General features: G+C 36.6%; 1 protein-coding gene across 3 annotated transcripts in view; it reads left to right on the top strand.

Annotated features, from left to right (window-relative positions):
* Positions 1–25,276, top strand: part of LOC111064328 — a 272,951-nt gene extending 247,675 nt beyond the window's left edge. For all 3 annotated transcript variants that reach the window (XM_039433771.1, XM_039433772.1, XM_039433773.1), the window contains 4 exons: positions 11,196–11,372; positions 14,622–14,932; positions 15,772–16,045; positions 17,141–25,276. In XM_039433771.1, the coding sequence (XP_039289705.1) occupies positions 11,196–11,372; positions 14,622–14,932; positions 15,772–16,045; positions 17,141–17,389 (1,011 nt within the window). In that variant the 3' untranslated portion in view covers positions 17,390–25,276. The remainder of the gene's footprint in view (positions 1–11,195; positions 11,373–14,621; positions 14,933–15,771; positions 16,046–17,140) is intronic.
* The last annotated feature ends 1,903 nt before the right edge of the window (positions 25,277–27,179 follow it).

The raw sequence follows: 27,179 nt of genomic DNA, 5'->3' as shown, positions 1-27,179 counted from the left end.
GTAACGGTACTCCACTGCCAGATACTTAGGCGTTTTGGTTTTCAATATCTTATGCAGGAAGCACAAAGCATGATGTGATCTACTCTCACGCAGCTTCATGAGTTCAAGTCTGTTAAAGTATTCGGTCACATGGTCGTCACGTCTCAGGTTGAAGATAAAGCGAACACAATAATTATGTGCACGCTGCATCCTCTGCAAAAGTTGAACTGTCATGTCAAGAGTCACAATGTCACAGTAGTTGAAGATTGGGAAAATCAGAGTCTTGACCAGCATAACCTTTGTAGGAAAGGGAATGAAGTCAGAGATCCTCTTCAATGTCATGATCCCCCCAATGACCCTGTTACAAGTCTGAGTCACGTGGCTGGTCCAGTCAAGAGTCCTTGTCATTGTCAGTCCCAAATTTTTCACGTCAGAACTGTATTCCAATTGTATGTTATTCAATGTTATGTATGGTCCGTTAGATATGTCAATTGTGTTTAAAAGTCTTGAGTAACCTATCACTATAGATTTCGATTTTGTCTCGTTAATTTTTAGTCCATTATTCTCAGTCCACTGTACCAAACGAGTCAAGTCAGCATTGACCTCATCAACTGTGACGCCAAAGTCATTTTTCTTGCAGTGTCGGTATATTTGTAAATCGTCTGCATACAGGTGATGTCTGGTCGTAAGTAGAGTGCTTGTCACGTCATTTATGTAAATGCTGAACAATAGAGGACCCAATACCGAACCCTGAGGAACTCCTCTGTTCACTTCACGCCACCGTGAAGAGGCATCCCCAACTCTCACACACTGACACCGACCCCGAAGATAGGACCTCACCCATGCCACAGTGGAGTTGGAAAAACCTAATTTTCTGAGTTTGTAGAGTAGAGTAGGATGGAAAATACTGTCGAATGCCTTGCTAAAATCTATTAGGACTAGAACTGTTAGCTCTCTATTATCCATGGCCCTACGGATGTCGTCAGTTACTCTCAGGAGTGCAGAGGTGGTGCTATGACCACTACGGAACCCCGATTGAAAGTCACCAATCAATCCAGAGCCATGAACGAATGTGCTCAATTGAGAGTGAACAATGATTTCCAGAACCTTTGACAAGACGGACAATAAGCTAATAGGCCTGTAATCAGATGGAGAGAGAGGGTTAGGGATCTTGTTCAAGGGGATTACAATAGATGACTTCCAGCCATCAGGAAAAACCGACGTTAAAAGTGAGGTATTGATTAAATGAGTGAGGAAAGGAAGGATGAGAGGAAGGATAATTTTGATAAATTTGATTGGGATACCATCTGCACCAACAGCATTACTCTTTACTCTATGAACAGCCAAGAAGACCTCTTGCTCCGTGACATTGGAGAAGTAGAAATCCTCATTTTGATGACAATCAGGCAGAGAGTCAAAGTGAGCACGAGCTTGGTCCAAACTTACAGGGATGTCAGTGAAGAAATCATTGAGATCATCCAGCGAGTGAGCAACAGTCGGTACCTGCCTCTCCTTGCCAGCCCCAATCTCCCTCAGAGCACGCCACAAAGATGAAGTTGATGATCGCTTTGAGGAGATCAAGTCTCGGTAAAATGTAGCTTTAGAATTTCTAATTTTTTGCTTGCAAGAGTTTCTCAAACGCTTATAATGATTGAAATCATTAGGGCTTTTTGACGCTCTTGCTTTTTTGCACCAATAATCTCGATCCCTCATCAGCTGGCGTATCTCATCAGTGAGCCATGGAGCAGGATCCCTGGTTATTCTACGATTTTTCAAAGGAACATGTTTTTCAAAAAGAGAGATTATATTGTGATTCAAAATGTTCAACATAACATTAACATCGTTAGTATGGAATATGTGTAGCCAGTCAAGGTTAATTGCATCATTAAACAAGCTGTGGTAGTTAATATTCTTATAATCCCTATAAGTGATTATTTTAGGTTTAGGCTTAGGCCTCTTGATATTATAGACAAGGAATATCATATCATGTGCTGAAAGGCCTGGAAAAGGGATCTGCCCATGGCACACAGCTGACTTCTTATCAGCAACTGCAATAAGATCAAGCAATGTGTCAGAGGTGGATGTATGGTGCGTAGCTTGGAGAGGCAGCAAGGTCATACCATTCGCAAAAAACATAGTGGTCAGTTGTATTTTGTCATGAGTATCAGGTCCAAGTAAGTCAGTATTGAAGTCACCCATGATAGCCACATGTTCATAGGGCACCATCAGCTCAAGTAGTGCTTCCTCAAATTCTGACATATACCCAATATGAGGCGGCCTGTAGCAAACTGCTATTAACATTTTAACTCCGTTACACTTTACCTCAATAAACATGTATTCAGGTCTAGCTGCACGGGAGGTATCAGAGGAAAACTTATGAACAGGCAACAGAGAACGCTTGACAAACGCGGCAACCCCTCCCCCATTCTTGTGTAACCGGTCATTCCTAATGAGCACATAATCCTCTAGTGCGACAAGTCGATTAGGGATTGTCGGTTTTAGCCAGGTTTCAGATATAAGAATGATGTCACAATCTTTGCCCTCGAAAGTGTGCCTAAATTCATCTATATGGCAGAGAAGGGATTGTGCATTGACATGAGCGACTTTAAGACGATCAGGGAAAGGAGAGACAGCCCGCTTGAGGGCATCGCCGACACTCAGCGCGGCCGCGCCGTCATCCTGCTGTATAGACAAGGTGGCTGCGACGAAGCAGCAAGGCAGAAGAGAGGGGTGAAACGGCGAAACAACAAGAAGATACAAAAAAGACACTTACCACATTCATACTGACACACACACACAAAGAAAGAAATGAGAAAAGAAATATAGAAATCATATGAGATAAAAGAAAAACAAAATCAAGTGAAGAAGTCGAGCGCTATGAACAATAGGATAACGCTGTATTAGATGGTCAAGGCGGTTCGGCTCCATTGATACAAGCATACTAATACTGTTGATCAAATACAAGTACCACAGGAATAGCGAATATTGAGAAGAAAAAAGAAGCAGAAGGCTGATAACTTAATCAAAATACTGTAATTAGCAAAATAATTAGAGAGAGAGAAAAAAAATATATATATACACATACATATATTAGGCAACAAACTGCATACTGATAGTGTATGAGCGGTAACTTATTTCCATTGTGACACAGAAAAATGAGAAGATCGCCATAAAAACATACATAAACATATACTAATATATGATAATAATAATAAAAGAATAAATAGTCGAAAATAATAATAATAATAATAGAAAAGTGAATAATGTTATCATGTACTCCTGACAAAGAGGTAAACCCTACCGATTAGGAAGAATTAGGACAGAGAACGGAGGCAACAGATAAGTTAGGCGTAGTCATGATAACGGGATAAGAAAGACAACTAGATCACAATCACGTGAGATTCTACTCTTCATTCACACACAGAAATATAATGCAAAAGTAACATCAAGATAATATATGGATTTGACTGAATGGAAAGGTTCTGTTGAAGAGAAATGTTATACTGAATCATACTTCATTTATCTAGCCGACCGACAATAAAGAGAAATAAAGTAATAAAATTCTAAGAGAAAAACAAATAATAATATTAATAATAGTAATTAATGATTCATTGAATGAAATTAAGTGGACAGAGAGTATGAAATATGAAATCAAATAAATATGCTGTATATAGTGTTAAATAAATGGAACAAATAAATTAAATAAAATCATATCATTAATGGAAATTTAAAACTCAAAGCATAAATACATTTCTCAGACATGGTTGGCTGCACTATGCTTTTTACCCTCAGTGTCAGTCCAATAAATTATTCCATCAAAGGACCATACGTTTTTATATCCAAATTTTTCGACCATTGAATTATATAATTGTATTCTTCGTTGTGTTAAGTCCTCCCTTATAACAACGCCAGTACCCTTGAGCTTTTTCTTCTGAGAGAAAACTGCATACCGTTGACGATAGCTAACGAATTTGACAATGATGGCGCGGGGTCGGGGTGGAGGGGTGTTGGACGCCGCGACGGCCAGCCGACGCCCCACGCGATGCGAGCGATCGATGTCTTGCAGCTCGATGTTAACACCCAGCTTATCTTTACAAACATCGATCACTAGTTGATCAGTATCTTCCTTATTTGCTTCTGGCACTCCAAATATGCGAATACAGTTTCTTCTTTGATACTGCTCTAAATTATCGGCACGATCAAATGATTGCTTGACTTTCTCATCACTGAGCTTAAGCTGCTCTTTCAACGATGACACTTCTTTTTGAAGATCCACTATTTGAAGAATAGCAGAGTTCAGAGATGCTGTCAACCCCTCAATGACTAGGGAAGACACGCCGGACACAACGTCTTTAACTAATTTGTTATATACATTGCTGTCATTTAGAATTTTAAGCACGAAATTGTTCTCAATACCTGAGATAACAGCCGGTGATAAAGGGCGAGCCGGCTCAGAGGCAGAGCCTTGCTTCGAAGCAGTAGATGTCGTCTGCTGTGGCACCTTATCTTTCACAGCTGATGAGGACGACTGCGATGATGACGATGACTGCTTATCTGCTTTGCCTGACTGAGAACGAGTCACAGTAGTGTGTTTTGGTGAATTCATGATTAATTTTAGTTTTAAGACACAATTTGCAGCCACAACACGAAAGTAACAGGAATTATTAACTGACAATTTTATAAAACAAAGAAAACTGCACACGATGGTACGTATAAAAATTCAAAAATCCAACTTTAAACTGACGAAAAGCTATAAAAACGAGGAGCTCGAACCTGACACAGCCTCTCTCTCTCTCTCTCTCTCTCTCTCTCTCTCTCTCTCTCTCTCTCTCTCTCTCTCTCTCTCTCTCTCTCTCTCTCTCTCTCTCTCTCTCTCTCTCTCTCTCTCTCTCTCTCTCTCTCTCTCTCTCTCTCTCTCTCTCTCTCTCTCTCTCTCTCTCTCTCTCTCTCTCTCTCTCTCTCTCTCTCTCTCTCTCTCTCTCTCTCTCTCTCTCTCTCTCTCTCTCTCTCTCTCTCTCTCTCTCTCTCTCTCTCTCTCTCTCTCTCTCTCTCTCTCTCTCTCTCTCTCTCTCTCTCTCTCTCTCTCTCTCTCTCTCTCTCTCTCTCTCTCTCTCTCTCTCTCTCTCTCTCTCTCTCTCTCTCTCTCTCTCTCTCTCTCTCTCTCTCTCTCTCTCTCTCTCTCTCTCTCTCTCTCTCTCTCTCTCTCTCTCTCTCTCTCTCTCTCTCTCTCTCTCTCTCTCTCTCTCTCTCTCTCTCTCTCTCTCTCTCTCTCTCTCTCTCTCTCTCTCTCTCTCTCTCTCTCTCTCTCTCTCTCTCTCTCTCTCTCTCTCTCTCTCTCTCTCTCTCTCTCTCTCTCTCTCTCTCTCTCTCTCTCTCTCTCGCTTTCAAACTTTCTTGTCGTTTCGCTCTCTTCTTGTTCATTGTTTTACTGCCCCTACAAGCCTGTCTCACTGTATTGATCAGTTGATGTGGCTGACATTCTGGTTACAGGGACTTGTCTTGTTATGAGAAATTGTTTTACTTTATGTCTCCTGTCTTTTTCAAACAATCATGTTATTCAACTCTGCTTCACTCCAATCGGAAATATGAGAAAATTTACATGAATATCGCATTCATAGAAATACATTTACTTTTTGTGTAGTTGAGAAGTTGATATTGTGGTAATTATTCATATTGAATGAAAAAGACTAAGAAATTGTCAAAAACCACAGATTTATTGATACTTAGAAAGACCGGTTTCGGTTATTACACCATTGTCAATCTCTGATATTCAATCATTGATAATCTCATTTTATACGAAGCCATAGCGGCCAACCGGGTTCGATTCCCGGGCTGGCAACTGATTTTTGGATAGTAGTTCTCATCGAATTTCCATCTAGCTGTTAACCCTGTTGTCAATGTCTGCAGTAGCAGAAGTCTTCGGGGTGATTTGCAGCATCTATTTAGGATTTTCGTTAAATAATAGTTATAAAACAATATGTATTTCACTTTGAAACAAAATATTGTAAAGCTCTCTCAAACAGTTGAACCGGTGAGTATCGTGGAGTAAGAATGAGGAGGAAAACGAATGGGAGAATGGAAATAGGTAAGACGAAGAAGAAGGAAGAAGAATAGAGAGAAGAGGAATTTAGTTTAGTGATGTAGTACATACTATGTTTAAAAAGAAGAGTGAATATTTAGAATACTACTAGAGGGTATAAATATATACTAGAAAAGTGTAGAAAAGAATGCAACAGTTGTCTATATGGTTCTATGTTTTTGCCAATTTGAGATACACTTCTGAGGTGGTTGAAACTCAACAATATGGCTATTTTAAAGAGAACAGGTGAGGCTTTACGATTGGCCATTAGCCGTAGACGAATGAAGATTGAGCTCTACTGTCATTGGTCGAGGCTCAGGACGCCAACAAGTATTCCAAAATGGCCTATTCGTTTTCGAATAAAATCAGGAGAAGAAGAACAATACAAGAGAAACAAGTGTGAGAGCAAGAAAATAGAAAAGAAGACGTACAAGAACAAGTACAATAGGAAGAAGAAGAAAAAAATCTGGTGTGGCGCACTCACACAACTTTCCTTCCCGTTATGAAAATTGATCACCTGACGCTAGTGTAAACGCGCATCTCAAGTCAAAGATCTGAGCCAGCTGGTGACAGGTCAATAACGCTGGATACACACGAGATCTGCTATCTCTTCATAGTGAATGATTTAATAGAATCAACACTTGCCAACAGTTTGCAATTGAATAATTACATTTTCTCAAATTTCAAGCTTATTTTCAATTTTGGGTGAAAATGTTACTGGACATTAATTGGAGAGATGTCCATGCTCAATCGTTTCCACTAGATTTTTTTTGTTTAAATTATATCTGAGACCTGATAATTGGAAATCTAAAATTAAACTTTGCATAGATGGGGCGGAGCTCCTGAAATTTATAGAGATATGGGACTTGTGGCAGTTGATATAGCTTATCAATGACTATTTTAGGTATAAATTTGATCAAAATCGTTGGAGCCATTTTCGAGAAAATCGCGAAAAACCCTGTTTTTGACAACATTTTTGCCATTTTAGCCGCCATCTTGAATTGCATTTGATCGAAATTGTTCGTGTCGGATCCTTATAGTGTAAGGAACTTAATTTCCAAATTTCAAGTCATTCCGTTAATTGGGAGATGAGATATCGTGTACACAGACGCACATACACTCATACACCACACACACATACATACAGACCAATACCCAAAAACCACTTTTTTGGACTCAGGGGACCTTAAAACGTATAGAAATTTAGAAATCGGGGTACCTTAATTTTTTTCGGAAAGCAATACTTTCCTTACCTATGGTAATAGGGCAAGGAAAGTAAAAAAGAAGAACCAGGAGAAGGTGAAGAAGAACAACAAGAAAATCTAGAGAATGAAAAAAAGCAGAAAGATCTAGAACAAGAACTAGAACAAGAAGAAGAAGAAGAAGAAGAAGAAGAAGAAGAAGAAGAGAAGAAGAAGAAGAAGAAGAAGAAGAAGAAGAAGAAGAAAAGGAGACGCTACTAAGCTAAAGCACGTCATGTTGATTGAGTGAGGGCGGAAATTGCTTCGGCTGAATGGCAGTGTGCGAAGGAGTGGCGGTGGGGGGAAAGGGGTAAGATGAGGGTGAAGATGAATGGCTTGAATAAAGGAAGAGTTAATAAGTGAAAAGGACAGAAAAAGGAGAAGGAGGTGGAGGAGAATGAGGAGATTGAGGAGGTCGAAGAGGAAGAGGTGGAAGAGAAAGAGGAGGACGAGGAGGAGGAGGAGGTGGAGAAGGAGGAGAAGGAGGAGAAGGAGGAGGAGGAGAAGGGGGTGGAAAAGAGGTAAATCTATTAGAGAGATGAACGGCGGATAATTTGGAAGCAAAGAAACGATCGGATTACATCGGCTGAAAGGAGAGCGCTGATAATAAAGAGGAGTTAGTGCTGTGGAGGATATAATAGAAGATGGGAAGGCGAAGGTAATGAGAATATAGATGGCAGGCAAGAAGAAGAGTTTTATAGTAGTGGGATAGTATACTAGTTAGTAGCACAGAATACAGCATTGTTGTGGAGAGAAGTGGGTACAAGGTGGAGTTGTGGTTCAAGAATATTGATAAGGAGAAAAGGTAGATCAAATCAAATCAAATCAATTTATTCTCACAATTTACAAATAATACAGCACAGTTACAGTACATTTATATATACCCTTGCGTTGTAAGAGACTCACATGTAGGCTTAAGCCTGTGTTTGTGAGGGCCTGGCGTAATTCTCTGAATTTTAAATCGATAAACTAAATTATGAAAATTGATTTTATATTAAACTAAATTGAGAAAAATACAGATTAAAAAAAATGATATGAGTAAATGTTGATATAATAGAGAGAAAACAAATAATTGGCTGCAGAAACAGCCAGTTATAAAATAAGATAATGATTGAAATAGAAAATGAGATTGGATGATCATTAATTTATTTATTTATTGGATTAATGGGTTGGAATGAATCAGAAAATGGACTAAAAAGAATAAGGCCCCGTTGCACAACAGCAACCGTGATTAATTTCATGTAAAATTTTTCTTCTATGTTTGGTTTTGGAGCATCTTAATTTAAAAATCGACTTTGTGGAAAGGTAAATTCATATGGCTTTTGTTGGTGGGGAGTCCCTTGCGAGAAGGTCCCACCACCTGAATATATAATTTAAGCCGTCAATGGGCCTTACGACTGTCATACTTCAGCCGGGACCGACAATTTAACGTGCCCATCCGATAACACGGGAGTGATCAGGTTAAAAAAAACTTTTGGTAATGAGAGGGTTTGAACCCGGGGATCTCTATGCTGCTACGCAAGCACTCTATCCACTAGACCACGGATCACTCCAACTTTCTGAAAATAATTAAGAACTGAAGATTTTGTGAAGTTAACAACTACAAGCCTTAACCTATGTCGGACTATGTGTAACCTTATCTACATTTGGGAGAGGAATAGCGCAAGGTTACCTCATTTTTTCTCTCCCTATCATTTTTATTATGTAATTGTATCAATCAATGAAGAATAAAGAACCAATCAGAGAAGGCGTTTATGAAAAAACGGCTTCTCTGATTGGTTCTCGTGAAATTAATCACGGTTAAAATTTAACCGGCTGTTGTGCAACCGGCACTAAGATTGATAATGAGGAAAGGAAAAACACGACATTGATAATGAATAATAATTAGCAGAAGCCAGAATCGATAAAGTAACCTAGAATCGATAAACCTGAAATAGAAGAATTTAGACGAGGAGAAGTAGGGTTACAAAAGAAAATTAGGTGGAATGGGAGGAGGAGGTGGAGGAGGAGGAGGAGGAGGAGGAGGAGGAGGAAGAGGAGGACGAGTGGGAGAAAGAAAATAGAATAAGGTTTCTGATAAGTTAGGTACCTGGAAGAAATAGAAGAATTTAGACGAGGAGAAGTAGGGTTACAAGAGAAAATTAGGTGGAAGGGGAGGGGGAGGAGGAGTAGGAGGAGGAGGAGGAAGAGGAGGAAGAGGAGAAAGAGGAGGACGAGTGGGAGAAAGAAAATAGAATAAGGTCTCTGATAAGTTAGGTACCTGGCCTTAAGTAAGGCGAGCACACGTGATAGGCTGCTCTTCTAATTGAAATTTATGTGGCAAGAAATAAGTGGTAAGCAGACTCTAATTAAAACTATCAAGTTGAGCAAAGTGCACTCGGGAGATGACACTCTTGGAACTAGTTGCTGCAACTACCTTAATAATAAAGTCGCAAGTTTTATTAGCAGACAAAGTTTAGTTGGCAGGTAATTGGATCACATCCGCCGCCATCTATTTAATACTGAAATTCAAATTGAGGTTTCATTCTGAACACAGCTCTATCTAATTAGGGTGGAGTATGCCGTTATGATTTATTCAAATAAATTACTCTTCGGAAATTGAATATTTACATTTGAATTTATTCCAGTCATTTTACTTATTCAATGATCTTTAAAATCACGAGCACGATAACTTTGTTAGTTGAAAATGCAGGATTGTTCACATTGTATGTTCTATATGTGTTAGTACCATACTAATACTAGTAGTTCTGTGAACAGTAGACCTCACGCAGTATTCTCATCCACAAGAGTACCTGATTGAAACTATAGACCTTATGGAAATACAGCAATAGACTGGCTTCTCCACACATCTGTGTAATCACTTGTCAGCTGATTTATGATGAATGATTCTATAGTCTGATTTTTACTCTAATATTGGCGTATGAAGGAGGCTCCTTTCTCCTTTTATATTATCCTTGAAATGCAAAATTTCCAAAAACCTTGTATATACGTCGACGCGCAATCAAAAAAGGAACATACCTGTCAAATTTCATGAAAATCTATTACTGCGTTTCGCCGTAAATGCGCAACATATAAACATTAAGAGAAATGCCAAACCGTCGACTTGAATCTTAGACCTCACTTCGCTCGGTCAACTACCTGTGTTAATCAGTGTTAATCACTAATATTGCATGTATAAGTGACTGATTTTGGATGAAATTTCCTTGTTAATGAAAATAACTAAAGCCGTGTTCACACTGAACAAATGTTCGACAAACATGTTTGTTGAAAAAGTTTGTGCAAATTTTATTATGTTTAACAAACAATGTTTGTCCGTGGCCAGTGTGGACGCGTCACCAAACAAAATATTTGTGAGTGGGAAGAACAGGTTTTATGTTTTACAGCTGTCAGCACTGAAAATGTTTGGAAAACAGTAATTTTTTGTTTGACAAACAATGATTGTCCAAACTTTTTAAAATGTTTGTCCCTGAGCTCCTCAAAAAATATGTTTGCCGAACATGTATGTCGAACATTTGTTCAGTGTGGACATGGCTTAAGAACCTCATGATTCTCACACAAAATTCGATCAGATTTCTCTTCATTAGCGTATTCTCCATGTACAGGACATTCTTATGATATAGAAGATACTCGCATTGAAGATGTAAGTGAAATCACAAAAATTGTTACATTTCAGGTCCCTAAAAACCTTCCAGTTAAATAAGGTTCTTTGAGAGCGTTGACAGATCTCATTGAAGACTACTTTGTTTCTCTTGATGTGAATTTTCAATTTAGAAAGTAGATAGTTTTTCAAATTACAGAGGCAGATACAGCTAGAACAATCAAACATTGAACACTTTCTTGAACCTTCCATGAACCTTCGGCTTTCGTTTTTGAATGATTTGATTGGTGGTTTGCAGATCCACGACTCGTCGTACGGAGGCAGCAGCTCGGAAGGCGAGGACGAAGGGGCGGGAGGCGTGGGGGCGGCAGGTCGAGGGGCGGAGCAGAGTGCGGCAGCCAATGCGCTGCTCTATGTTGGACTCGGTACGGTCGCCATCGGATTGGTCATCGCCTTTGTTGGCACCGGCGAAAAGGTAGATTATTCATCTCAGTTCAATTCTAATTGACTTTTTTGTATTGGGTCGATTGAATAAAAACTAGGATCTAGTGGCTTCCAACTAGCCATTAGTTCTAGCTAGTGCAAAAATTGAGTTGTGCTAGTTCTAGGTAGATACAATTAGGAGTAATCAAATTTTTCTGGAGAATTCTCTGGGTATGATCGATGCAAGATCACGTGAGATAATGCATGAACAAGCGTGTAGATAAGAAACAAAATCTGCAAAGAACCAACACAAAGCGGTTTTCACGCGTTTTCAGACGAGTACCTATATAGGCATGGCAGGAAGCTCTGACATTGGCTTATTCGATTGGCGTTCGTGGATCAGTTGATAATCCAGCTTCCTTCCCTGCCGACTCGTCAGAAAACGCCTAATAGAAACGCTTCTTGTGGCTTGGTCCTTATTCTCTCACAAGTGCAATCACAATAGTGCCAAGTGCTGCTAGCTTTGTATAGATTTAACATCCCCTTTAAGGCCATCTCAGACCACCGTAGCCTTCGGAGTCTTCGGGCGATGTAATACGTATCCCAGCTTATTATTTCCGATTACCAGCTGGGGTCGAGTGTCATTGTTCAACTCAGAACGCAAGCAATGTCCGAGATACGAAGCGACGCTACGTTGGCAAATTTAGCATTAGCGACGATTATGTAGATCAGGGCTCTCCAACCTACGGCCCGCGGGCCACATCCGGCCCGCGGCTAGATTTTGTCCGGCCCGCCGAGAGTTATTGCTACAGATTTTTAAAAATATATAGGCCTATCTATACACATTTTTGACAACAAATGTGAGTTCAGTACTCTTCTCTTATAAGCCACTCCATTTCTCAATAACAAGCAGGGATCAACCATTGCGAGATACTAGCTAATGGTCTGCACGGACTGTACATGTCTCTCCCAGAAAAAGACTCTAAAAACATAAAAAAACCATGCTCAGGCTATGTTTTCTCTTTTTGGATCTACCTACAAGTGTGAGCAGACATTTTCAAAAATGAAGTTTGTTAAATCCAAATACAGATCTTCCTTGTCAGATGAACATTTGAAAACAATTTTAATGATCGGAACCACACAGTTTGATCCTAAATGGGTGGACATTCTAAGTGGAAAAGAAATGCAATCTTCTCACTAAAAATAAGTATTCTCTCTTAGCTTGGTAACTTTATGTAAATTCGTGTATTGTCAAGTTGTCTTATTACTATTAAAAAAGTTATTATCATTTTGTTCAACTTGCTAAATTCATGTGCCAAGTTTTCATATGACATTTTTTCACTCAATAAATTGGACTTTGTATTGGAATGAATTGGTTTGTTTCTTCCTGTGTTTCAATTAAACCTACTTGAAACTCCTCATATTATTTTAATGAAAATATAATAATTGTACACCCCCTAAATCCCCCGCCGTGTGTGTCCTCACAAGTCGAATTCCAAGTACATCCTTGTTACTGGCCCTCTAAGCCTCCCAAGAATTATAACAATGTGGCCCTTGGATGAAAAAGGTTGGAGACCCCTGATGTAGATTATTTAAAGACGCAACTATGCTACGCCAGTTTGAAATGGGCAGATTGATTAATATTGGAAGATATGTCCCCGACGTCTTTTGGAAGACGTGGTTAAAGCTACGATGTGAAACGGCCTTCACCCAGTCAACTTCATACTCCATTCAAATTTATCTATCGTGAGATTCTCGATGTGAAGTTAGTGGAAATGATAAGACCACATAGTTGCCAGTTTTATTTTCCACCTCCTTATCTAGTAGAGAAGAATCCTCCCCCAAGTTTTCAGATGCTGCAATGTCTGTGTATCTCTGCTCACGACTGCATGGAGATCTTCGAGTTTTCCTCAGTCTGCCTGTAAACGTCAGTCTGCTGCTGTTTTGCGTTGGCTTTTTATACCATCCATAATTCTTTTTATGTTTATGCAATATTTTTTTCCTACAGCTACCTCGGAAAGTTGCTGTTCCTGTACTGATTACAATACCCAAAGATTCACTTTTCCGCTCTAGTGCGGGGAAATTTTTTTCTGCACTCCATATTTGCAACATGGCAACACAAAATAGTTGGTGGGTTATATGGAGGATTAGTGCACGAAAACAAAAATTAAGTTGATAACAATGACTGTGGTTAGATTTAGATAAGATTCATTTCAATGGCTACCCCACATTATTATGATAAAATCCCAATCTAGAAATCCAAAACAAGAATAATGTTCATCTAAATCATAATTAAATAATCATCATTTAATAGTAAATGATAGTTCTTTTCTATTGATAATTATTATTTCAACTGCAAGAAATGAGAAAAGTAGCAAATATACATTATAAAATTCGAATTTTGAGGTTAAATGATTACCGTTCGATATTCATATGAATAAAAATAATAAAAAACATAACAATACTACAATAAATATTCTCTGTTGTCTATGTTATTTTTATAAATATTTTTCCGTTTACTTTGAGCATTTTTCTCGGTAATTTGAGCAAAAGTCTAAATTTCTGAATCCTGTTTCAGTAGCTGGATGAAACAAATTTAGGTACAATTCTTCCCGCTAGGTCATGCGCTTGTCGGTTCAGCCATCTTGCAGCCATCCCAATCAGCTGTTGGCTTGTATTTTGAATGCGAATTTTTTGTTCTATCTCTATTTTTTCTGATTCTTGAATCAATAAAATTGAGAACTTTGGCTGAGAATTTTCAACTTCAATTGGATTATTAATTTTTAAATGAATTAAGGTTGTTATTAATAACAGCATCACACACACAAACATTTGATGGATTTCAGCCATCATTTTACCCATAATCATTTAATCAACCACTTCTCATATTCAATGGTAACTGTAGGAAAAGTTTAATGTTAAATACGTGAGCAAAGTTCCTCTGCTGCACTCAAGAAGCCATTCTGCCCTCGCCTACGGCTCGGGCGTAAATGTTTCTTTTATTATTTATTGATTCAATGATACAAAATTATTATTTAAATTTATTTGGTTTTGGTGCAGCAACTGTCACTTTGCGCACTAGTTGCACAAATAACTATTCTGGCTGACTTCACTAGAAACTAGGCAGGTTTCACTTTAATAAATATTATTTAAGACTCTTGTAAGAAATGTTCTGAGTTTTGGTATGACTTTTGGGGTTTCAAAACTCCATTTATTCAAATTAACATAGTTTTTTTCAAATTTTGGGCAATAGTTTCAATTGAAATTCAAGGAAAACTGAGTTTTGGTTTAATGTTTGCAGGGCTTCAAAACACTGGAGCTTCGCCTCATCGGTCCGACACTCATCTTCGGCGGCCTGCTGTGCTGTCTACTGCGCATCCTGCTCTGTGTCTGTCCGTCGCGGTGCCCCTTCTGGGGGCGGAAGGGTGGGGGCGGGAAGCGGAGGCCTCCCGACCACGACTACTACCGCCATCTGCCCTATCGGTCGCGGACCGCTAACGACTTTCTGCTCGCCGAACCACCGCCTCCGACTGTCACAAACGCCTCCAGGCAAGGGGGCGGCGACAAGAAACGTGTGTCAATTGTGCAGACGCCTGGTGCCGTCGATAGGAGGTCTGTTATGTTGATCTAATTCACAAATAACGGCAGGTGTTTTTTCTTTATTGCCAGAACATTTTACAAAATGTCATATGACAGCTCGTCATAGCTTTACAAGCTTTACAGACACCTCAGCGTTACAAGCTTATTATCTTTAATCTATTATATAATAAATGAAAGAAGCATACACGTATGGGATAGGAAATTCACGAATAATAATAATTTCTCTGGTTGCCAATGAATAGCAACCAGAGGAGTTTATTGACAAAACATATACATAATTATTATATTATACATACAAAAGTTGCTAATACTAAACTTAGTCCTAATTATGATACCCCACTATTATAATATGTGTCAAGGTGGATGAATGACGCATCATCACGTCTCAACTACTGGACTAATCAACTTGAAATTTTCCTTATAGATTCTTAATTTACCGAGGATGGTTATATGCCTATTTTAAGTTCTTCAAGATTTCGGTAGGTCAAGTTTTCAGTTTGTCAAGTTTTCAATTAGACCCTTGCGGAGTGCGGGTTACCTGCCAGTATTCAATAACTGGAATAAATTAACTGGTACACATTTGTTTATTTCATCATCTCTCATTCATTCATCTTCACAAACGGAAGCGTTTGTGTCTTTGTCATTCATCCCCTCATCATTATCACCTGGGCTTAAAATACTCGTGAAGAATTGCCCTTGAAAATAAATAAAAGAAATATTGTATAATTATTACTTGATTGATATTTTTAATCTCGTTGAGCTGTGTGATTCTGTTATCTTATATCATATTGCTTATAATAATTGTGAATATTGTGAAGCAGAATAAATAAAGTCTGAATTTGAATTTGTAGGCCACCCAGGTCGTCTTCAACATGGCGAGGAGGAGGAGGGGGAGACCCACTGCACGCAGGCGACTCAGTTGAGCTGCTGGAGCTGCGCAGCGGAGTGGGTGGCGGGGGTGGTCCAGGGGGTGGAGCGGGGGGAGCCTCGGCGAGCGGAGCGGACCTGCATTCGGCGAGCAGCGAGGATAGTTTCAACGAGTCGCTGGCACTGGTCGAGGCGAGCGAAACGCGCAAACCTCGCGACGAGCGGCTCGCGAGGTTGAAGTCCACGCTCACATTCCAGGTAGGTCTACTGTAACAGACCCTCAAACAATAATAGAATTTATTAATAATGGAAAAATCCTAATGTAATTAATAGATTACAATCCAAAACGTCTAAGGGCACTATCTCCGTAAACAAAGTCGTAGTGCATTCGTGTGACGTCAGCACAGGTAGGGCTCCTACACCAATAAAAACACTAGTTGATATAGATCAGCTGAAATCAACGAATTTTCATTGGTGTATGAGCCCTACCTGTGCTGACGTCACACGAATGCACTACGGCTTCGGAGGTAGTGCTCAAGCCCGCCAATTATTAGCGTTCCGAAATTTCAACATATGATAGAATAGAATATCTTTAATCTTTATTAGCCTCAATGTACCTAGAATACCCTGACATTCTAGGTACATTGGCTTCGATAGAACATCACCATGTGACATATAGAATGTCCTCATCCGATCAGCTGTTGATGAAAATCAGCCAATTATAGAATACTTTAGGAGTCGTGTTGGAACGCTTATCAGTGGCTTATCAGTTTAGAACAGCTCAATATTTTTCAAACCAATCAACTCCTGCTGGCTACAAATTATATGAAGAAATTCATGTTTTCGAGCTATGAAGCAATTCAAACCCTCACCTGAAAGTGATATTAATGAGTTAGGCCCATGTTATACGAGCGCTAATGCCGCGGCGTTAACGCGGCGCTGGCAACGCTGAACCAAGTTATACACAGCGTTATTAGCGCGCACTATGGAAGTACCATAGCCCAGCTAACGCGACACTAAAAACGCAGCGTTAACACTGCGGCATTAGCGCTCGTATAACATGCGCCTAATGTAAACCCTCACTCCGTGATAAATAATTGATATACCATTGCAAAGTTCATGAGTTCTAATAAACATAACAATATCAAGTGGACTACTACATTCCTAATCCTATAAAAGTGCAAAAAAGAAAAAAATTACAACAAAATATAGAAGATAGAAAAACCTCAAAACATTTTATTTGAAGCATTTTGCTGTAATGACACAACAATGCATGACGACGAATGTTAGTGGTCACCCTTAGCGAGTGCAGTGAATCTTAAAAGTGCTGATCAAGTTTGTCACGACTTCCAGGACGACGTCGACGACTACGATGTCTGTCCGGGGACGTCTGCCGCCTCCTCAGCAGCAATGGCAACCGTCGCCACCTCCACGTGTCCCCGCATCGACGAGGAGCGAGAGGAGGAGATGACGTCATCGCACTCTGCCTCCCCGCAACCACTGCCTCTACCCCCACCTCCAGCCCCCCTTCAGCCACAACCCTCCACCTCGTTTGCGCGTCGCGAGTTGGTCCTCAGTCCCGCCAAACTGCAGAATATCTAGGATTAGTTGGTCCTCTGTTTCAGTTCTGCTAAACTGCAGATCATCTAGGATGAATTGTTCCTAAATGGCCACCAAACTGGAAAGCATCTAGGATGAATATTGGTCCCGCCAATCTGCAAAACATCTAGGATGAGTTGATCCTAAACCTCACCAAACTGAAGAATATTTAGGATGTGTTGTTCATCCTCAGTCTCAGTCCTGATAAACTGCAGAACATCTAGGATTAGTTGGTCTTCAGTCCTCAGTGCAGAACATCTAGGATGATTATTGATCCTCTGCCTCAGTTCTGCCAAACTGCAGAGCATCTAGGCAGAGTTGATACTCAATCTCAGTCCTGCTGAACTGCAGAACATCTAGGATGATTGTTGATCCTTTGCCTCAGTTCTGCCAAACTGCAGAGCATCTAGGCAGAGTTGATGCTCAATCTCAGTCCTGCTGAACTGCAGAACATCTAGGCTGAATTGGTCCTCAGACTCAGTCCTTCCAAACTGCAGAGCATCTAGGGTGGTCCAACCAAACTAGAACATCTACAATGGATTGGTCCTCCATCTCAGTCCTGCTAAACTGCATAACATCTAGGCTGAATTGGTCCTCCGACTCAGTCCTCTGCCAAACTGCAGAGCATCTAGGGTGGATTGGTCCCACCAAACTAGTACTTCTACAATGGATTGGTCCCCCGTCTCAGTCCTGCTAAACTGCACAACATCTAGGACGAGTTGATGCTCAGTCTCAGGCCCACTTAACTGCGAGCATCCAGGAAGAATTGGTCCTCAGTCACGCCAAACTGCAGAACATCTAGGATCAGTTGTTGGTCCTCAGCCCTCACTGAAGAACATCTAGAATTAATGGACATACAATCATTTTTCTAGAAGCCAAAACTCGCTAGACGAGTGAAACCGGACTCGAATAATTTAATAATACCCGACGTGCCGTGTGGATTTTTGTAGGTGATTCTAGTAACAAAGTATTATAATCAGTGGGATTATAATGATAGAAGTTACAGTGTAGTAGTGGATATGAGTGGTAGCATAAATAGAGAAAAGATAGCATCTTAAAGATTATGCTGTCTTAGAAAGATGGGAGAGATGCTATCTTTTCTCTACGGTGATAGATATCCATGTTGAATGAAAATACTTGGAATTGTCATAATTGAGTGGATAAGTGGAGGTGACAAGTTCAAGTCTTTTTATTCGGTAAGTGTTTTCCAAAGTTTTTGGAAAAATAATTATAAAAAGTGAGAAGCAGTCGAGTTATGTATGTTGTGCTACTCACATGTTTAAGCATGTAAAGAATTGCTACTTGCATGTGACCAGAGCGAATTCCAAAGGAAAATAATCTATGTATCTTTTATTTTCCATCTAATCTCACATCTCATGATAATTCAATATATGTTATGGTTTTGGAAATGATTTCAACAAGAAAGCCTTGGAAGAGAAAGTGACTATTTTGTTATAATATGGAGTGATCTATCATTGCACTCTTTATAAGGAGTGTCCTCAAACCTCTAACATGAAATAAAATGAAAAATTCAATAAATGTTATGGTTTGGGAGATGATTTCAACAAGAAAGCTTTGGAACAGATATATTAGATGGTTATAATATAGAGAGATCGATCATTACACTCTTCATAAGGAGTGTGCTTAAACATCTAACTTGAAATAAAATGAAATAAGTATGAGTTAATTGTAACTTAATTGGGTAAATACACACATATGTTGTCGAATTCTACACAGTTTTATTCGGTACACGACCATGGTTTCGTGACCACACCGGTCACATTTTCAAGTTGACTGTCAACCGAATAAAAGTGTGTAGAATTTAACAACATATGTGTGTTTTTATTCAATTATGGAACGGTTCTACAATATTGACAATGACTCAGTCGAATTTATTTTAACTGTATTCTCTATCAGTTAACCTTGGAACAAAATTCATCCTATAACAATTAATCCTTGGAACTCAGAGCACAAGACTCAACTCGCATTGAGTCAAAATTAGTAGGATAAGAATGGTCAATTCCAATCATAAGAAAACTTTGGAATCTCGTTCAATTAAAAATAGCCTAATTGTTCAAAGAGTAACAGGTAGAGGAGACATATTTATCATGGAACCTTTTATCCAAGTTCAACTCGCATAATCGTATGAGTATAATGCAGTTATTATTCCAAATATGAGCAGTAGGCTATGTTGTTCAAAAAGTAAAATTATTCATCCAGGAGATATTTCCTTTGGAATTCCGCTAATGAATAGAGAGTTTCCACAAATCCATGAAAATCACCAAAATAGACAATATAATTATGTAGACTACTAATTTTATCAAACAAAACAAACGCAACAAATAAAAGTTATTGCTCTGTGTGGAGAATGCAGTTCAACAATTTAATAAAACGAAGTAAGAGTTCAGTTATAGATTGTAAATGTTAAATTTTTATTTTTTACATGAAGATAATTTATTGGAGTTGATTTGATGGAGCTGGTGATATTGTAATCTCACATCTAAAGCTAAACGTGAATATTGTTATGAATTATAGTTATTTTGTAGGTCTTCCAATGATTGAATTATTCTTTAAATGTCTAGGTGTTAGATTAATCATTTTCTCTCTCTTTCTATAAAGAACACTGAAGGAAAGTCGTCAAAATGGAATCCAAGATTCAATTCAAAAACTCAGATTTTAGTTCCAACTTTGATCAAGCAAACAAAAACATTTTTACAGAATAAAAATTTTGTACAAAAAAAGTACAATAAAAAATGTGAGGAAACTAAAAATACTATTTTTTAAGATGTTAATGAACAATTTCCACCGGTTTTCTATTTCTTTTTTAGAAACTATATAGTGGAAACTCTCTTTGCACTGATAATGTTCATGGACGTGGTGATAGAATGCCATAAAATTTCAAGGCAGTTCATAGTCATCTATGTGCTCTTCACTGAAGATGAAAGGTTTGAGATTCTGCCATTATCTCAACATCTATATTTAATTTATTCTTGTGATGAATAATTATTGAGAATGTAATTCAATTGTAAATTAAGCGAATTTTATACTTTGAATCTTGTATTATTACTATATTGATATTTTCAAATTTTATTCATCGACCACTCTGTTAAACAGTTGATTGATAATCACATTGTAACGATGATAGAATCGAAGGTGACTTGAAAAATTAGGAAGAAAATTGATTATCCATGGTTGAGCCCAAAGTAATTAACAATATATTCTTCTTCTCTAAGATTTGATATAAATAGATCTATATTGGACCTGTAGATTTTGATTGAACCAGTAAATTATTTTTCAATTAATGTTTTGTTGATCAACCTTGATTTGAATGAGGAATCGTCAGATATGAAAAATGAATGAAAACTTTTTCGATGAAGTTGGAATTCAAACTCTTTAATCGAATTACTTGAGAATGTACTAGCTACTGTCGATGTGCCTGAACAATGAACAATTATTTATACAATATACAATAGAAAAAATAAATAAAAGTTTGGGAAAAAGTCAGTCAAATGTGGTAAGAGACTGGACGATTTAAACACTTGGAAACTTATAGAGCAAACCAGTTTATTTCATTTTTTTGATAATACATCTGAATTTTGATTTATATTGAAATAGATTTAATATCATGCAAGCTAAAAAGAAAAATTTCAATACCAATCATTGTTACCATTTTATTGTTATCAATATTATTATATTATATCTCTTGTTATCTTTCAAATTATTTTTGGAAAAGTACTTAGTAATAAGTTGAATGCTATTAGAAAGATCTATTTTCATATATTAAGTTTGGAATGAAGAATTGGAAACAATTTTATTAAAATTATTTGAGAGTAAATAATATTGAGTCTATTGCAGGTAACTAAAAAACACTAGTTTTCATGCGCACTTGATACCTACAAATTTTATGTTCCAGGTATGTTCAATCCTAATTTATTAATTTTTTGAATCAATTCAAAAATATATCATTACATATTACTGCAAATAGAGCTATGATTTGTTTTGTGAAACTTAAAAGTATTGTTATCCTGTATTTTATTTATTTATCTATCATTTACAATCAACTTAAGGACAAAGAAACAGACTACAGTCCAAAACTTCTTTTCATCCCAATTTTATAAAATAAATTAATATGGGAATGGCTTTCCAGACTCTGAACTTATGATTTTATCATATTTACCGATATGCACATTAAGTGGGAAGCTTATTACTGTATTGAAAAAAGAACTTATATAGAGTTAGCATACAGAAGCATATATGTATGCTCTCTCTGTAGAATTTTAGTCTCCAAGAAAAAGGAGCTTGGGTTCGAAAAGACTAATTCGAAAGTTCATGTTGAACCTTATGTCGACAAGACAGGTTTTGATTGAATCTACTTGAAAATATTATTAATCTATTCATTAATTATCATTGTTATTGAGAATGTGTTTCTTACAAAACAACATTTATTTTTTATTAGACATCGTGAAAAAACTGTACGACATACCTACACAATCTGTTTCAATTTTTTTGGATCATGTTTGTTGAAAATATAAAGAGAACTAGATTTCAGTTAGGTATAAAACACAATCTGTTTCAATTTTTTTTGGATCATGTTTGTTGAAAATATAAAGAGAACTAGATTTCAGTTAGGTATAAAAATCAGATAGCTTGTAGTGATTACAAACTGATGTGTTTCCATAGAACAACTTACAGACTTCATTATTATTTCAATATTCAATTTGACAATCTTATTATATAATATTATGATGAGTTGAACAATACAGTTCATATATGATGTAGAGAAAGAAGATTATAATCATCTACTTGCTGTGGAGCTGGTTTACTAGCAATGAATTATTGAAAAATAGATTGAAATTCTATTCTACCTTCGAATGATTAGATTAATTATTCTGGTTCATTAATTATTGTGGATTTTTTATCACAATATTGAGAAGTTGGGAAATTTTTTTAATATTTTTGGTGCATTCAAATTTCAAAAAATAGGTTTATAATATATATCATATTTTCCATCGATTTGGAATATTAATTTAATCTTGGTTGGATCCAAAGCAAATCAAACCAAATCCAAACTTTGACATTTTTACTCAGTTTTGAATTTTCAAGAGAACAAGCCAGTTCAATCAAATATCCCATTCTATATCATCGACATTTTTCTGAAAAATGTTCAGACAAACAAAAGCGATGAAAATATTTAGATGAGAAAAACCTTGGTACTGTATTTAATTGCTGATGTGCAATTTATCAAGATGTTTTGAACATAAGATTCTCGAGCTGATTAAACATTGATAATGAGAAAAATGATAAATCTTTTTATGAGTAACGCTGAGTGGAGTCAGCAAATTAAACTTGGATAAAATATTGCAATGTAAAATCACGATGGATAAATGTTAATAATATTATTGATCTAATCATCAAAAGATAAGAGGAAAATATGTGTGTAATTAGTGAATTGTCCAGTGGATGTTTAGATGAAATTGATGTTTAGAAGAAAAAATTGGGATCTAGAGGGTATCTCGTTTCCAATGCTTTTAATATAAAAGCTTCAAAATGCAGCAATATCATGATTTTTGTTTTGGAAAACAATGTTGAGAAAATTTAATAAATGAGTGTAACAGTTGAAGGATAAGTATTGCTCTAGTGTGGATGATAATTAACCGTTTTCTAGTCAATTATTCATTGTCTGTTGATTTCAATTTGTTCAATTTACTTGATCAATGCTAAGCTTTCAATTCAGATTGTTCATTTGTTTGATAGTTGTGCTATCATTATGTTTATGAATTTTTACAAATATAATAAGCTCTACAATAGTTTAATGACCAGTGACGCTCTACAAATTGTTACGCATAGAAATTCATTGCTTACTTTCGGTAAATAATTTTTTAAATTGTACACCCCAATTAGTAACGGGGAGCCAAATTCCAAAACTGTAATTATATTATGTCACTGAAACATTGAACATATTTAAAAAATGTATATACACGAATTCAAAATATGAGCAGGCTCTCGAAAATGTTATTATTTTTTTAAGTAGAATCATATTTCGATTGTATTATGAATAATGTAAATAATAATTGGCCTATAATATATTTTTCGGTGATATTGGAATAATTCTCCTTCACTTTAGTATAATATGGTTATTTTTCATGGGAGCAATACTTTTAGGAGTTATTGTGATGGACTTAAGTTGAATTGAAATTATTCATTTGTTAAAGATAAATTCACTACCAATTTAAAATTATTATTAGATTTCTAGTTTATATTATTTTAAACCCCGTTCACCAAAAAAGCAAGTAAATATGAATATTAAATGCGTTTAACCAATTCCTCCTTTAATAGAAATAATATTTGATGAAATGAGCTTCCATACTGCATGTTTTCAGTAGTTGATTTCTCTCATGAAAATAACTGCCATAAAATTAAATTAATTTCCATCACGTGATGAGTTACATCAGAATATGTTGTATTCGAATATGTATTGCATAACCATTCATTTTCGTTTCCATAATGTTGTTTCAAATATACAATATCCTATTAATGCAACTCTTCCACAAATATTATATTTCAGTGATGAGTAGAGGTAAATTTTAAAATCGACTCAAATCCACCTTTTCTGAGAGAATATGAAATTTCAAATCATTTCATCCTTCTTTTGAATATTTTCTTATATTCTATCTTTGCTGTTATTGAACTATTTAAATACAGGACTGCTAAATTTTGAAATGACCATCATTTTAAATTCATTATCAAGGAACAAGAAGTGAGATTCTAACGGAATGCTTGAAGCAATGAGGATTGTGATTTGTCGTTGATATTTTAAAAGTAAAAGAGCTAGCTTTATAGTTTAACTGGAATTACGTATCAATTTGAATGAATTCAAAATACAGAAAGCACTGTACTAAAAACACCAAAATATCAGTTGCTAAAAGAGTTTATAACACACCGTACCGTACTGTAATTCTTGATTATTTGTAACAATATTCCCAAAATAAATATGGATTTGAGTCAGATTTAAATGCAAGCAGAGTTTAAACAGAAAATGAATTTTCATTCTCCAACAAAAACTCATAATCGTAAAAATGTGTGACAGGATAAACAAATATTATCACTTCCAAATCGTTCAACAATATTTCAGACCGGCCAAGCAAGCAGAGTTTAAACAGAAAATGAATTTTCATTCTCAAACAAAAACTCATAATCGTAAAAATGTGTGACAGGATAAACATATATTATCACTTCCAATATTTCAGACCGGCTAAGCTGTTCAATTTTAGCTTCGCTGATATGAATTTTAACTCATTAAACACATTCAACTAAAAATTGTTGAATTTAATTTCAGAATGTTCAAGTCAAATAATATAAAATACTTTACTGGTTTGTGGAGTTTACATGTATTTGAATTTTGAAGTATTGTAGTTTCATCAAAGCCTCACAGTAAAAATGCTATCGGAGGTCTTCTGAGAATCATGAGTTGATTTCTACGCAAGTGAGTGGAGATATCACGGAAATGCGTTTAATAACTTCCTATTAGTCAGTCAACTTTTATGATAAGAGTATAGTGAATGTGCACTCTTGTCTAGCTCTGAGAACTGTAACTTTCAAATAAATTTGAAACATGATTTTTTCAATGATTGACGCAGAACAGCGCCGTTGGTTTGAGATAATAATAATATATACTTTCCACTGTGATAACAGATTGAAAAATTGATTAGACTACCGTATATTTCAATGATTGAGTCAACTTACACACATAAACAATTGCAACTGTAGAATGTAAAAATTGCAGGAAAATGGATTTCTAATGGAAAACACAGATGATTGATAAATAATTTTGATTGCAGGAAAAATAAATATTATATTATAATGACGAATAAAGTTCATTTTTGTGATCTATGACATTGGTTATTACAATTCACCTTTTACCCAGGTTAATGAAAGTTTTTTCCATTTCATTTGAAAATTACGGGGCTACTTATTTTATTTGTTGCCCTACTACCATAGGTAAGGAAAGTATTGCTTTCCAAAAAAAATTAAGGTACCCCAATTTCAAGTTTTCTATACGTTTCAAGGTCCCCTGAGTCCAAAAACATGATTTTTGGGTATTGGTCCGTGTGTGTGTATGTGTGTGTGTGTGTGTGTGTGTGTGTGTGTGTGTATGTGTGTATGTGTGTGTGTGTGTGTGTGTATGTGTGTGTGTGTATGTGTGTGTGTGTGTGTGTATGTCTGTGAACACGATAACTCCATTCCTAATTAACCGATCGACTTGAAATTTTAAACTTAAGGTCCTTATACCATGAGGACCCGACAATAAGAAATTCAATAAAATTCAATTCAAGATGGCGGAAAAAATGGCTGATAATTACTAAAAAACCATGTTTTTCACGTTTTTCTCGAAAATGGCTCTAACGATTTTCTTCAAATTTATATCATGGATAGCTATTTATAAGCCCTATCAAATTGCATAAGTCTCATTTCAGGGAAAATTTCATGAGCTCCGTAATATTCTTGAGAAAAATGGCGGAAAATGACTAAAAAACCATGTTTTTCACGTTTTTCTCGAAAACGGCTCCAACGATTTTCTTCAAATTTATACCATGGATAGCTATTCATAAGCCCTATCAACTGGCATAAGTCTCATTTCTGGGAAAATTCCAGGAGCTCCGTAATATTCTTGAGAAAAATGGCGAAAAATGACTAAAAAACCATGTTTTTCACGTTTTTCTCGAAAACGGCTCCAACGATTTTCTTCAAATTTATACCATGGATAGCTATTCATAAGCCCTATCAACTGGCATGAGTCTCATTTCTGGGAAAATTCCAGGAGCTCCGTAATATTCTTGAGAAAAATGGCGGATAATGACTAAAAAGCCATGTTTTTCACGGTTTTCTCGAAAACGGCTTTAACGATTTTCTTCAAATTTTTATCATGGATAGCTATTTATAAGCCCTATCAACTGACGTGAGTCTCATCTCTGAGAAAATTGCAGGAGCTCCGTAATATTCTTGAGAAAAATGACAGTTACTAAAAAACCATGTTTTTCACGATTTTCTCAAAAACGGCTCTAACGTTTTTTTTTCAAATCCATACCCTGTATAGTTATTCATTAGCTCTATCAACTGACATGAATCTCATTTCTGGGAAAATTCCAGGAGCTCCGTAATATTCTTGAGAAAAATGGCGGATAATGACTATAATACAAATTTACAGTACATAATGTAGCATTCAAGTACTGTAGTGAGGTCCACGATAAAATGACAGTGGAAAAAGATAGGAGAACAACGCTGCCGATTCTCCGCCTCACCATTGCCTTCTATAGATAAAATAAGATTGAGTATTTCGAACAGGAATAAACAGCTAATATTACATATGATTTAGATGTGACATATGATTTAAATTAAATATTAATTTCCGATGTTATTATATTATAATTTTGCAAATTACAACGTTGGGTCCAGACAAGGTAAACTGGAAAAAGCTTCAATTATTCAGTTTTGGAGTGAATTTTACCTTTGTTGTGAACGAAATTTAAGCATGCATTATTCCCTGTAATATTGATCTCACAACTTTTTTTTATATCTGATCTTGAAGGTGTGACATAATTGGTAAAAAACCGTTCGCCTCTAATTTTTTGCTTTTCTTGTTTTTATAATTAGAAAACGTTGAAAAAACATTCTGATTATAAGCTTATAGAGCATTAAATTCTTTACAGGTTGATGTTTAATTTAACAATCATCGCTTGGACTATAAGTTATATTATACACTCTTCGCAGAAATCAATAACGGCTACTCTCTGTT

Source organism: Nilaparvata lugens, chromosome 8 (assembly GCF_014356525.2).
Source record: "Nilaparvata lugens isolate BPH chromosome 8, ASM1435652v1, whole genome shotgun sequence".
In the NCBI taxonomy this organism is placed as follows: Eukaryota; Metazoa; Arthropoda; class Insecta; order Hemiptera; family Delphacidae; genus Nilaparvata; species Nilaparvata lugens.
The sequence above is the reverse complement of the archived record's forward strand: the minus strand, read 5'-3'. Positions and strand labels throughout refer to the sequence as shown.